The sequence below is a fragment of the Thalassophryne amazonica genome, chromosome 21, assembly GCF_902500255.1.
Source record: "Thalassophryne amazonica chromosome 21, fThaAma1.1, whole genome shotgun sequence".
NCBI lineage: Eukaryota > Metazoa > Chordata > Actinopteri > Batrachoidiformes > Batrachoididae > Thalassophryne > Thalassophryne amazonica.
In genome coordinates this window covers 23,479,167-23,492,851 of record NC_047123.1, presented here as the reverse complement: position 1 = coordinate 23,492,851, position 13,685 = coordinate 23,479,167, and the positions used below count along the sequence as shown (strand labels likewise).

Here is a 13,685-nt window from a genome sequence, read left to right as displayed (position 1 = left end):
CATACATGTAATCCACATGCATTCTTTCCAAAGTAATCCTACCCAACCTTGCTGATGGCTAATAATCCCATTAATTCATTTGATTGCGTTGGGTGAAGAGACAACATTTCAGATGTGCTACTGTGGTCTGAAATGTGCAAATGGCAAAAGGGGGACCTTTTTTTTTTTTTTTTTTAAGGGGCGGACTGTGCAGGCAGGTTGTCGGCTAGCTTCACAGTTGTCTTTCTGAGAAGTAGGTGTGGCCCACATCCAGTTTCTTCCCATTTAAAGCAACAGACACAGGAAGTTGTTCCTTCAAGAACTGATTTTGTTTTATTCTGGATGTACCACATCAGTAGTTCTTCAGTATTTGTTTCTACAAAGAAACACATGACTTACTTTAACATGCTAAATTGTGTTATAAGTGTTTTGTGCTCCAGTTTAATTTAATATCCTTTGGGGTCGAATATAAAAATGGATATCCAGCTGATGCTGCACGTGCTCCATGTGATCCTAATCAGGGGAGGTGTTGGAGGTGGGGGCGTCCTGGACCAGACCGCCTGTCCCCCCTCTCTCTCACACACACACACACACACACTTGTCGCTCCAAACCCAGACCACCTCGGGGCGGTGCTGCACGCAACTCCACTTTCTGCGGGAGATAGCTGCACACTGACTGTCGTCTGCAGACTACGAGAGTTTAACCTTGGTGGGGTTTGGATTTTTTTCGCTATGGGAGCAGAGAGCTCAGCGCAGCGGGACAGGAGGAGCCAGGAAGATGCTTCAGCTGAGGAGCTGAAGATGGAGGAGAAGAGCGTCCACGACCGCAAGGTAACAACAGTCGAGACTCCTCTTTTAGTCCCACATACTGGACAAACGTCACAACTTTTTGTTCCGTTTGTAAATGCACCTGCCGTCGTCTCCTTTTTAATTTTCGTCTCTCGTTCATCAGTAATGAGCTGTGAGCCGCAGTCTTTTTTTTTTTTCTTTTTTTTTTTTGCTGAGTAACGGTCTGCAGTCTGCAGTCATAAAAGCGGCGACAGACAGTGTTACGCCACATTCTGTGACCTGTCATATTCTGTGACAGTTCCCTCTCCCACCCCCCGTTCAACTCACAATAATATGTTAATGTTAGATCGTTTATCTTTGAAAGCTCAACTTAATAAAAGACTGAATACTGCAGCACTTATAGAATGTAAACATTACAAAGAGCTTTACTTATCAAAACGGTTTTCTGCTATCACCACAGCGGCGCGATCCCCATCAAAAATGATCCTATATATAGTTATACATTATAAAAGTACTTTCAAGTTCACAATTTAAAACTACCGTCCTTTTAAAAATGTATATATATTTTTTTTATTATTTGTTTTGTTTGTGCATACAAAACACTACGGATGCCCCAAGGGGACATGTTTTTAAAAAATTGATTTCATTGAAAGTATGCATGCAGAAACAGGGTACAACACAATACAAAACATAAATGTCTGCACAAATTAAGAGTTTAAAAATTGCGAAAGACATGCTGTGCAAATAATTTGTTTTCTTGCTTTTTAACTTCAATGTGGAAGAAAAGTAAGCTTCACTAGTAATACAAATCAAAAGCATGTTGCTTATGATATAACTTAGTTTTATATATAACATATTTTCCTTATAGACACATTTATGACACTTTTTTATTAGACTAATTTTAAAAAAGACAATTGAATCCTAAATAGTTGACTTTCTGGAAGTTACCTCAGGTGGACTCCAATGAAGCAGTAGAAATATCCCAAGGATGAGCAGCAGAAACAGGATGCACCTGAGATCAAAAATTTCAAAAAACTTTTCAGATTGTCATTATGGGGTATTGTGTGTAGAATTTTGAGGGGGTGGGGAATGAAATGTGGAAAAAGTGAAGCACTGAATACTTTCTGGATGCACTGTATGTGTTAATGTTATAGTGGCTGAAAGGTTATTTTTGGCGTCTGCAGCTCTGGCATACCTCACACTGTGTGCTCTTACCTCTGTGTTAATTGCTCAGCATTGTGTGAATATTTGAAAACTGCATCCTAATGACTGCAGGTTTTGCCACTTGCTTGATTCACACTTTATGCAACATATTGGTTTATTGATCTTTTTATGGACAAAAGGTCAGTAGGTCAACTTTAGTAGCCTGGCAGTCCCTGAAACATCTCCAGAAAGGTCAAACTAGATTTAATTAGATGGACTTGCTCAGTACATTATTATATATATATATTTTTTCTCCTCAGAATTTGTTTTCATTACCTAGTTGTTCTCCAGGGTTTTGACAGTACCCATGTATCTGTAGGATACTTTAAGATGTGAGCGGTTATGACCGGTACCAACACTGTGGTAATGTTTGTATTCACATTTTAACAGAAAAATCTACAATATGAAATGAAATGAATCCTCCTTGAAGACATCTGTTGCATTTTGTGATTCCAGCAGTGATTCGGGCTGCAGCTAAAAAATTTTTTTAATTAATCTGTTAATTTATTAATTGAACAATTTTTTTTTTTTCATTTAATGTATTGATTATTTTCTGATCATTCTTGTGAAACTGGCATGCAGTTTCATTTTAGGAGTTTAAGGTACCACTCTGCAGTTTTTGATTTTGGCAGTTTCAGCTTGCCATAAAAAATTGAACATAAAAATATCCAGAAATTAGGTCCAGGATGAAAAATGCCGTAGTTCCCCTTTAACTGCTTGTGGCACATTAAACATTCACGCATCAGAACTGCAAAAGCAGGTAATTCCAATAGCACAGCATCGTGTTATGTAATGTGGTTGCTGAATAATTATTCAGCGTTCCTGTGTAATGAGCTACAACTGATCAAACGCTGCGACAGCACTGATTATCCTGTCCTACAGTGGGGTGGGGGGGTACACAGGCTTCATTGAAGATGGGCCCAAAACAAGACAAAGGTACCGATGAAGGTGGAGCAATGTTTTGGGTGGGCGGGGTGTGGATTCCATAAAAGGAAAACTAATTTAGGAGGACCCGCTACGGTGACATAAAGGCAGAAGAATCAGCCGATTGTTCTCCCACCCTCCACGTCTGCCTGTTTTAAAAGACATTGATGACAAGATGAGTGAAAATAGGCTCAGGTGTATTTAAAAAGAAAGAACAACTTCAGTGCAGGTGAGAGCTCGTGAATATGTGCTGAAGGTGTGAAGCATTTAAAAAAATCCACTTGTCTGCAAAAGCAAACATCTAATCAACTTGAGCTGCATCGCAATAAAAACTTGTCATGCTTATCCTCTTATTATTTCTACAACCATCATCATCAACCTGTTGTCCTCATGAAAATTTTATAGCAGAACATACGAAAAGTAATGCTCAAAAATTCATGCATATCCCACAGTTTTATTTGTGATATTGATTTGGAGTCATATCACTCAGTCCCAGTTTTGAGGCAATATGAATTAAACGTTGTGGACAGGTTGTGTGTTAGTCTGAGATAAAGTGGGTCAATTGTGGAGAGATTTGATCAAGGCTACAGAGAACCTCATTTTAACACGAATCAAACACGGCATGCTCTTTCTATTTGAGGGTTATTTTTTGCCTGGGGCCAAAATATGGCCATTGTGTATTGCGAAGAGTTTGTGTACATCCATCTGTCTGTGCTCAGCATAACTCAAGTCCTATTACTGCCAGGGTCTACAAATTCACAGGGACCATTCTTGGGACCCAGACCTTGGACAAGTTCACAGATGACCTTGACCTTTTTTAAGAGGTTAAAAGGTCACATTCTCTTTCCTATTTTTATGCTCGTACAGCCGAGAGTATTTTAAGATTGTTATATTCCTGTTTGTTGAGGAATGAATTAATTCAGAAATTGCTTCAATTTCAACTTGCAGTATGGCCAGTTACTGTAGTAATGCTTCAGCATCACAGCGATTCATTACGTTTTTGGGAAGGATGCAAATAAAACCCGTCTTGCTCTTTGCTTGCTTCTTTCCACCCTTTCCTTTGCACTCTTTGCACTCCTTTTCCCTCTTGCTCTTTTTTTCTACGCATCCATTTTTCATCATCTGTGGTCCTGATGCAGCACTCTGCCTCACGAACCAACGGTGATGTCATTGGGTGTGCGTGCGTGTCTGCATGTGTTTTCACCGGCGTGTCTGCAGGGCCAGTGGGAGTCGAAGCATTTCAAGGGCAAATAATGAATTGTGACTTCAGTGCAGCTGATTTTATACACGAATGGAGCAGCATTGCCTCTCAACTTCCAGATTTTCATTATTAACTTAGAACCTAGGTAGTATATTATAATGCAATATCTGTTAAACCCATTGACCTTAAAGACAAGGTGCGGTGGGGAAAGGTAGGGACAGATGGAATCCCAGCAAGGATACTGTGTCCCTGTGGAACAAAAAAATATTTTTAAAACATATATTTTTTTTTTTCAAGAAACAGAGTAGTTGTATGTTTGAAGCAAAGTAGAGCATAAATATGCCTTTAAAACAGGCACCAAGATGGTGATGATGAGCTAGCAGTAAGTACTAGAATGACTTGTTTAATAAATCTGATTCCAATCAATCAAAAAAATGCCTTGATCAGGTCTAAGAGCAACAGTTTTAACTGGATCATGGCATTCCTTTTATTAATACATAAAAGTATCAAGTATATTTAACATATAATTAAAGGGCCCCAATATTAGTGCATGTGTGTGTGAGTTATGGAGGCAACAAGACTTTGACAACAGTTTTTTTTTATCGCTAGGGTTACTGAATATTCATGTTAGTACATGATTATTCATTCAACATTATGTGAGGGAGGAGAATTAACAGGAAGACAGAGGATGGGAAGGAGAGGAACAGTAGTACCCAGTAAACCAGTATTGTCATATTTATATTTGCAAATAGTTTTTTTGTTTTTTTGTTTTTTTATTCTCACTTTTGATAAGGGATCAGTAAAGTTCTACCTAATGTGATAACTGAAAGTGTTTAGTTATCTGGGTGAAAAAGGCTGTGACGTCTGGCCACAGCAAATTTTAATGTCCTTCAAGCAGGCAGGGGACAGCAATGGCTTATTTCTTACTGACGACCGCTTCTAATCAATCATTCCAGCTTTCACTAACCATGCAGTAGGTGGCAGTCATGTCTATGGGATATTATATAGGTAAAACAATTTTGCTTTTTGGATTGATTTGGTGCATCAAAATTAAAAATTTGATCCTATATTCCTTTGTAATTTGATGATTTATGAGATTAGAATGTTTGTGTTTTTGAGTTATTGTGTAAAAATAATTTTTACATAAAAGAAATGTTTCTTTTGACTTTGTTAATCACACGTAAACATCTTCCCTGACTGAGCCATTAGTTGTTGAGTCCGTTTAATACTGCTGTTGCTATGGTTGGATGGAAAACATTTTGCAGAGCTTAGCTTTGTGTTGCTATATATACACTTTGAGACGATGTCTTTTTTTTTTTTTTTTTTTTTTTTTAGGTATCACCAGCGTAATTACTTTGATTATTTAGGCAAAAAGCAATTTGGGAGAAACAAAGCAAAGTCTGGCATAAATGTTTCTAATTAAACCGTGTGTGTGTGCGTCATTTTCTCACATGTGGCTCTCGCGCTTCGATGCTTATCGGGGGTCGGAGATATTTAGACATTCATGACAGGAGGGTCAGAAAAGGGGGTGGATGCTGTTATTTCAGCCCCGTTAGAGAGGCAGGCCTGTGGGGTCAAACGCTGGCCAGCGTGAGCTGATTATGATCGCGGCCTCATGGGTGGTGGCGGGTCTTCCTGCAGCCGGGCTGTTGTCATTTGGCTCAGTTTGCTGTTCAAGCGTAGCACCCATTCCGAAGAAAACAGACAAATTTGAGCAGTGGAGAAGAATGTGAACGGAGGAGAGCGCTGCACCGATGTAGGTCGAGAACAGTCTGAAAATAATTACAGACAGATTTCACGTCATTCATTCAGTTTGTTGTCTTTTTTTTTTGTTTGTTTTTGAGTATTGGTTTATTTATATGGCCTTGATTGTATTTTAAACCAGATGTGGATCCAAGGATCATTTTTAATTAATATTTATTTCATGTGCTCACTTCAGTTCCATATTATTTGTACTTGGCCCAAGAGCGCCTCCACCCACATTTCACAGTTTGTCTTAAAAATATTATCAGCAATCAAGACTTTCACTTCTCTCCTCACCTCTGATCTATGAGAGATACTTAGTTTTCGACAAATTGCTGAAAAGGAAATGCACGAGTATCAACGGAGCACCTGTCGTAGAGCTCTAAATGACCTCAAATTGATCTGTTCCCAAACCTGAAAGCGGCATAGTGTAGTCATCAATGCCACCTTGCATTTTAGGATTACTTACAACAAACAACAGGGTATGCTGGTGATATTGTTAAATTTCTGTTAGGATTATTTACCCACAGGTGATACTTGTACTGTGAAATCCAGCTGAAGATTTGATGTCTCCCTTTGTTGTTCAGTTAGAACAGCAAAGTCCAACAGTTTTCTGTTCACATCTGAAATGATCTTTTGAGCCCTGTAACATTTTTAATCCATACTGCTCACCTTTGATCTCATTACTGACATGTGAGCTTGATCTTTGTTTTTGACTATTCATCTTTTATCCCAGTTGCTGACGTGTGACCCCCAAACTTTGTTCCTGATTGCTCATCTTTGATGCCATTTGCTGATGTGTTGTTGTGAAAGTGTCGTGACACGGACCCACAATAGGGGGCGTTAATGAACGGACAATGGATAAGCCAAAAGTAACAATTTAATGTTGTGAATTGCACAACGACGTACAGACAATAACAATATGGTGACTGTCAATCATACACCACGTGACGTGTGGGCAGGCTCGACGATAGAAGACGCCTGGCGAGAGAAGAGCCGGATCCCACACAGCTTCCACTGCCAACGGAGCTGAAGAACACCGGAGCCGCCAAGCCCTGCGCCCCGGGGTGGCCGCTGTCTTCAGCAGTCAAACCCGGTACTGCTGGCAGAGAACAGAGACAGTCCTGATGAGTGTGAGGTCACACACTCAGTAATCCCACAGTCTGTACACAATTAGGAGGGAGAACCTCCACCTCCAGCAACAATTTCACCCGTGCAGCTCCTGTTGGTCTCTTTCCTGGATGGAGTGAGAGGCGAAGAACGTCGTCCTCTCACTGTCCGCCAATCCAGCCTCCGACAGAGTCCACAGGAACACGGCTGCACACAGAACAATGTCTTGGACAACAATAATCACAGCAGAGAAGATTACCTGAATGGTAGATGATTTCTCGGCGAGGAGGTGGAGTCGCAGTCCGGCCTTTATGGAGATGGTGATGAGTTGGCTGAGTGACAGCTGGTGCTGATGAAGAGTGACAGCTGTCACTCCCAGTGGCTCCGGTGCCCTCTCGTGCTTGAAGCCTGCACTCCAAGCAGGGCGCCATCTGGTGGTGGTGGGCCAGCAGTACCTCCTCTTCAGCGGCCCACACAACATGTGTGATCCAGACCTTTTGTTCTCGATTACACATCTTTGATCCCAATTGCTATCCTGTCATACTGACCTTTGCTCCCGATTGCTCATCTTTGATCCCAGTTGCTGACATGTGATCCTAGCCTTTGTTTCTGATTGCTCATCTTTGAGCCCAGTTGCTGACGTGTGATCCTGGTCTTTGTTTCTGATGCCTCATCTTTGATCCCTGTTGCTGACGTGTGATCCTGGTCTTTGTTTCTGATGCCTCATCTTTGATCCCTGTTGCTGACGTGTGATCCTGGTCTTTGTTTCTGATGCCTCATCTTTGATCCCTGTTGCTGACGTGTGATCCTGGTCTTTGTTTCTGATTGCTCAGTTTTGATCCCTGTTGCTGGCATGTGATCCTGGCCTTTGTTTCTGATTGCTCATCTTTGATCCCTGTTGCTGACGTGTGATCCTGGTCTTTGTTTCTGATGCCTCATCTTTGATCCCTGTTGCTGACGTGTGATCCTGGTCTTTGTTTCTGATGCCTCATCTTTGATCCCTGTTGCTGACGTGTGATCCTGGTCTTTGTTTCTGATGCCTCATCTTTGATCCCTGTTGCTGACGTGTGATCCTGGTCTTTGTTTCTGATTGCTCAGTTTTGATCCCTGTTGCTGGCATGTGATCCTGGCCTTTGTTTCTGATTGCTCATCTTTGATCCCTGTTGCTGACGTGTGATCCTGGTCTTTGTTTCTGATGCCTCATCTTTGATTCCAGTTGCTGGCATGTGATCCTGGCCTTTGTTTCTGATTGCTCATCTTTGATCCCAGTTGCTGACCTGAGATAAATTCTAAGTACTTGCTTTAATTTAAATCCAGCACTGTTTAGTGCAACGAATCCAAATTTTCCTGAAAGCTGCCAAAACCCGTGTGGCACAGTCAAAGTTGTGCCGTATTAGAACAGAGATTTATTTTCCTGCATTTCATAAAGATGACTTAAAATTAGACATCGCTTAATACAGATTTGAGAGACTCTATTTACTGTGTGTTTAGTGTAAAATAAGCAACATTCTCATCATGGTTATGATTTAAGAAGCTTTATTAAATCAAATTTAAAGCTTTACCATGATGATGATGGTGATGATGATTCCCAGTTGTGACAGTGTTGCTTTATTTATCTCAGATTGTACAGACATAGACACACATTGATATTTTGCCACATGCACGCACACACACACACACGTGCACAGGGTGTGAGTATCTGAGCAGATCTAACAGCTTGTGAAAACAGTGAACGTGCAGTTCGGGGGTCTTGTCCACCTTTGATCTGTGGAATGTTCTGCTTGTGTGGTTCAGGGATAATATATTGGCGACTGACGGAGTGAAGAAACATGAAGTGAGAGGGAGGAAGGGAGTTAAACAGAGTCAGAAAGGATCATCACTAGTATAGTCCCCAACACCTCCCCTTAGACTGGGATCAATCAATCAACTTTTTTCTTATATAGCGCCAAATCACAACAAACAGTTGCCCCAAGGCGCTCCATATTGTAAGGCAAGGCCATACAATAATTATGAAAAACCCCAACGGTCAAAACGACCCCCTATGAGCAAGCACTTGGCAACAGTGGGAAGGAAAAACTCCCTTTTAACAGGAAGAAACCTCCAGCAGAACCAGGCTCAGGGAGGGGCAGTCTTCTGCTGAGACTGGTTGGGGCTGAGGGAAAAAACCAGGAAAAAGACATGCCGTGAAGGGGGGCAGAGATCGATCACTAATGATTAAATGCAGAGTGATGCATACGGAGCAAAAAGAGAAAGAAACAGTGCATCATGGGAACCCCCCCCACAATCTACGTCTAAAGCAGCATAACCAAGGGATGGTCCAGGGTCACCCGATCCAGCCCTAACTATAAGCCTTAGCGAAAAGGAAAGTTTTAAGCCTAATCTTAAAAGTAGAGAGGGTATCTGTCTCCCTGATCTGAATTGGGAGCTGGTTCCACAGGAGAGGAGCCTGAAAGCTGAAGGCTCTGCCTCCCATTCTACTCTTACAAACCCTAGGAACTACAAGTAAGCCCGCAGTCTGAGAGCGAAGCGCTCTAATGGGGTAATATGGTACTACGAGGTCCCTAAGATAAGATGGGACCTGATTATTCAAAACCTTATAAGTAAGAAGAAGAATTTTAAATTCTATTCTAGAATTAACAGGAAGCCAATGAAGGCCATACAATAATTATGAAAAACCCCAACGGTCAAAACGACCCCCTATGAGCAAGCACTTGGCAACAGTGGGAAGGAAAAACTCCCTTTTAACAGGAAGAAACCTCCAGCAGAACCAGGCTCAGGGAGGGGCAGTCTTCTGCTGAGACTGGTTGGGGCTGAGGGAAAAAACCAGGAAAAAGACATGCCGTGAAGGGGGGCAGAGATCGATCACTAATGATTAAATGCAGAGTGATGCATACGGAGCAAAAAGAGAAAGAAACAGTGCATCATGGGAACCCCCCCCACAATCTACGTCTAAAGCAGCATAACCAAGGGATGGTCCAGGGTCACCCGATCCAGCCCTAACTATAAGCCTTAGCGAAAAGGAAAGTTTTAAGCCTAATCTTAAAAGTAGAGAGGGTATCTGTCTCCCTGATCTGAATTGGGAGCTGGTTCCACAGGAGAGGAGCCTGAAAGCTGAAGGCTCTGCCTCCCATTCTACTCTTACAAACCCTAGGAACTACAAGTAAGCCCGCAGTCTGAGAGCGAAGCGCTCTAATGGGGTAATATGGTACTACGAGGTCCCTAAGATAAGATGGGACCTGATTATTCAAAACCTTATAAGTAAGAAGAAGAATTTTAAATTCTATTCTAGAATTAACAGGAAGCCAATGAAGAGAGGCCAACACGGGTGAGATATGCTCTCTCCTGCTAGTCCCCGTCAGTACTCTAGCTGCAGCATTCTGAACCAACTGAAGGCTTTTTAGGGAACTTTTAGGACAACCTGATAATAATGAATTACAATAGTCCAGCCTAGAGGAAATAAATGCATGAATTAGTTTTTCAGCATCACTCTGAGACAAGACCTTTCTGATTTTAGAGATATTGCGTAAATGCAAAAAGGCAGTCCTACATATTTGTTTAATATGGGCTTTGAATGACATATCCTGATCAAAAATGACTCCAAGATTTCTCACAGTATTACTAGAGATCAGGGAAATGCCATCCAGAGTAACGATCTGGTTAGACACCATGCTTCTAAGATTTGTGGGGCCAAGTACAATAACTTCAGTTTTATCTGAGTTTAAAAGCAGGAAATTAGAGGTCATCCATGTCTTTATGTCTGTAAGACAATCCTGCAGTTTAGCTAATTCGTGTGTATCCTCTGGCTTCATGGATAGATAAAGCTGGGTATCATCTGCGTAACAATGAAAATTTAAGCAATACCGTCTAATAATACTGCCTAAGGGAAGCATGTATAAAGTGAATAAAATTGGTCCTAGCACAGAACCTTGTGGAACTCCATAATTAACTTTAGTCTGTGAAGAAGATTCCCCATTTACATGAACAAACTGTAATCTATTAGACAAATATGATTCAAACCACCGCAGCGCAGTGCCTTTACTACCTATGACATGCTCTAATCTCTGTAATAAAATTTTATGGTCAACAGTATCAAAAGCAGCACTGAGGTCCAACAGAACAAGCACAGAGATAAGTCCACTGTCCGAAGCCATAAGAAGATCATTTGTAACCTTCACTAATGCTGTTTCTGTACTATGATGAATTCTAAAACCTGACTGAAACTCTTCAAATAGACCATTCCTCTGCAGGTGATCAGTTAACTGTTTTACAACTACCCTCTCAAGAATCTTTGAGAGAAAAGGAAGGTTGGAAATTGGCCTATAATTAGCTAAGATAGCTGGGTCAAGTGATGGCTTTTTAAGTAATGGTTTAATTACTGCCACCTTAAAGGCCTGTGGTACATAACCAACTAACAAAGATAGATTGATCATATTTAAGATTGAAGCATTAAATAATGGTAGGACTTCTTTGAGCAGCCTGGCAGGAATGGGGTCCAATAAACATGCCGATGGTTTGGACGAAGCAACCAATGAAAATAACTCAGACAGAACAACCGGAGAGAAAGAGTCTAACCAAATACCGGCATCACTGAAAGCAGCCAAAGATAACGATACATCTTTGGGATGGTTATGAGTAATTTTTTCTCTAATAGTCAAAATTTTGTTAGCAAAGAAAGTCATGAAGTCATTACTAGTTAAAGTTAATGGAATACTCAGCTCAATAGAGCTCTGACTCTTTGTCAGCCTAGCTACAGTGCTGAAAAGAAACCTGAGGTTATTCTTATTTTCTTCAATTAGTGATGAGTAGAAAGATGTCCTAGCTTTACGGAGGGCTTTTTTATAGAGCAACAAACTCTTTTTCCAGGCTAAGTGAAGATCTTCTAAGTTAGTGAGACGCCATTTCCTCTCCAACTTACGGGTTATCTGCTTTAAGCTACGAGTTTGTGAGTTATACCACGGAGTCAGACACTTCTGATTTAAAGCTCTCTTTTTCAGAGGAGCTACAGCATCCAAAGTTGTCTTCAAAGAGGATGTAAAACTATTGACGAGATACTCTAACTCCCTTACAGAGTTTAGGTAGCTACTACTACTGGGATGAAGTATTTATTGCTAAATACCTCTTGAATACTTGTTTTAACCAGGTTTGGAAACCTGATATATGGGGTTTGGTCGAAGCCAGTGGTCACCAGCTAACTTTAATGTACAGTTTCTTGTTGTTGCTGAAATTTGTCAAACAGAATGTTTATGTTGGGCTTTGGATGAGGCTGCTTTTCTGTTTTTTTTTTTTGTCAAACTAATCACTGTCAAAAATGGATAAACAGCAGGGTGTTCCCTACCATTGTATAGGCCTGGCGGGACACCAGGACAAATGCGGAATTTGCCATGCTTGCAATTTTTTGGAAAGTTTGCTTTAAATTAGCTTTTTTTTTTTTTTTTTTTTTACACAAATAGTCATATTACAACTTTGCCATAAATCAGGACTCTGTGTGCACTATACTCACATTTGACAGTTGTACGTTAACTCGAGTAAGTTTAGTCACCGCTGATGAAGCATATAACCTTGAAAATGCAGTGACTCCATCCCTCGATTTCTTAATAAAATGGAAATTGGTTGATCTTTACCTTCACTGTTCCGCGGCTCTTTGCTCAGCATCAGTCTCTCCTGTCTTCAGATCTTTTTCAGCTCCTCTCACTTCTTCTGTCCACCATCTTTATCGTCCCTATCATCCTCTCAAACCCTATCATCCTGTTATTGTTTGCTCTGAGACTCTCTCTGCACTTCGGAGGTCAGAGGTTATGAGGTTAACTGACAAACTACGACTGCACAGACGGCCTTAAAGCTGTTATCGCTCGCTGTGAGATTTCTGGCGTGTGCAGTTCAGTGCAGTACGGATAACGCCGATGCTGTTGACTTGTTGATTGGAGTTTTATGGGCGACAGTCTATAAATGTTTTACAATGTTTAGAAATTGAATTAAATGCAGACAGTAGAATAAGGAAAAAGAAGTTTCTAGAGTTTGAGTAGTTGAAATTGGGGTGGGGTGGGGGTCATGTATTGCTCGTGTGTGTGCGTGTGCATGCGCACACACGTGTACAAAGAGGAAGCAGTGTGCACTATTAATATCGCTGTGCCTGAGGTAAATTATAGTCTAAATTATAGTCTTCTTCATATGCGATCCTGCATTCTTATTCTACAATATTTACAGAGGTTGACCATTTAATTCACAGGTAAAATCAATGTGATGACATCAAAACTGGATTTTATTCATCTCAAATTACTTTCAAAACAGGTCTTTACTTTTTAAAATGAATATATACACTTCTAGGTTGATTTTGGCATAATTTTGGTGTAATTTAGTTGTACTTTGTTGAGCCATTGAGCCAGTTTTACTTGATCATTCTTGCCGCCTTGATCAAATGCAGGGTTATATCATACGTGCAGACTGTATGGATCCTGCACTGTTATCGCCCTGTTTATTTGTTTGTTTATTTTTGTTTTTGAACAGCCTGGAGTGCACAAGTTCACATATCATTATGAAATTTTTACTGAACATTCATATACTGATAGAAAAAAACTGAGTAACTTTTCAAGGTTATGGGTCAAAGGGCAAAGTCAGGAAAAATCTTGGACTATTGGAAAAATCCATATCTTTAACATTGAACAACTTGAATAACTCTGTCAAAAAAGATCAAATTTCTTTCTCTCATATATGAGAGTGTTATGGAAGATGGTATCCT

The 13,685-nt window shown here is 40.7% G+C and overlaps 1 protein-coding gene across 2 annotated transcripts in view; it reads left to right on the top strand.

The window, feature by feature from the left end:
- Positions 1 to 592: 592 nt before the first annotated feature.
- Positions 593 to 13,685, top strand: part of akap12b (A kinase (PRKA) anchor protein 12b) — a 61,331-nt gene continuing 48,238 nt past the window's right edge. For both annotated transcript variants that reach the window (XM_034162466.1, XM_034162465.1), the window contains exon 1: positions 593 to 810. In XM_034162466.1, coding sequence (XP_034018357.1) covers positions 712 to 810 — 99 coding nt within the window. In that variant the 5' untranslated portion in view covers positions 593 to 711. The remainder of the gene's footprint in view (positions 811 to 13,685) is intronic.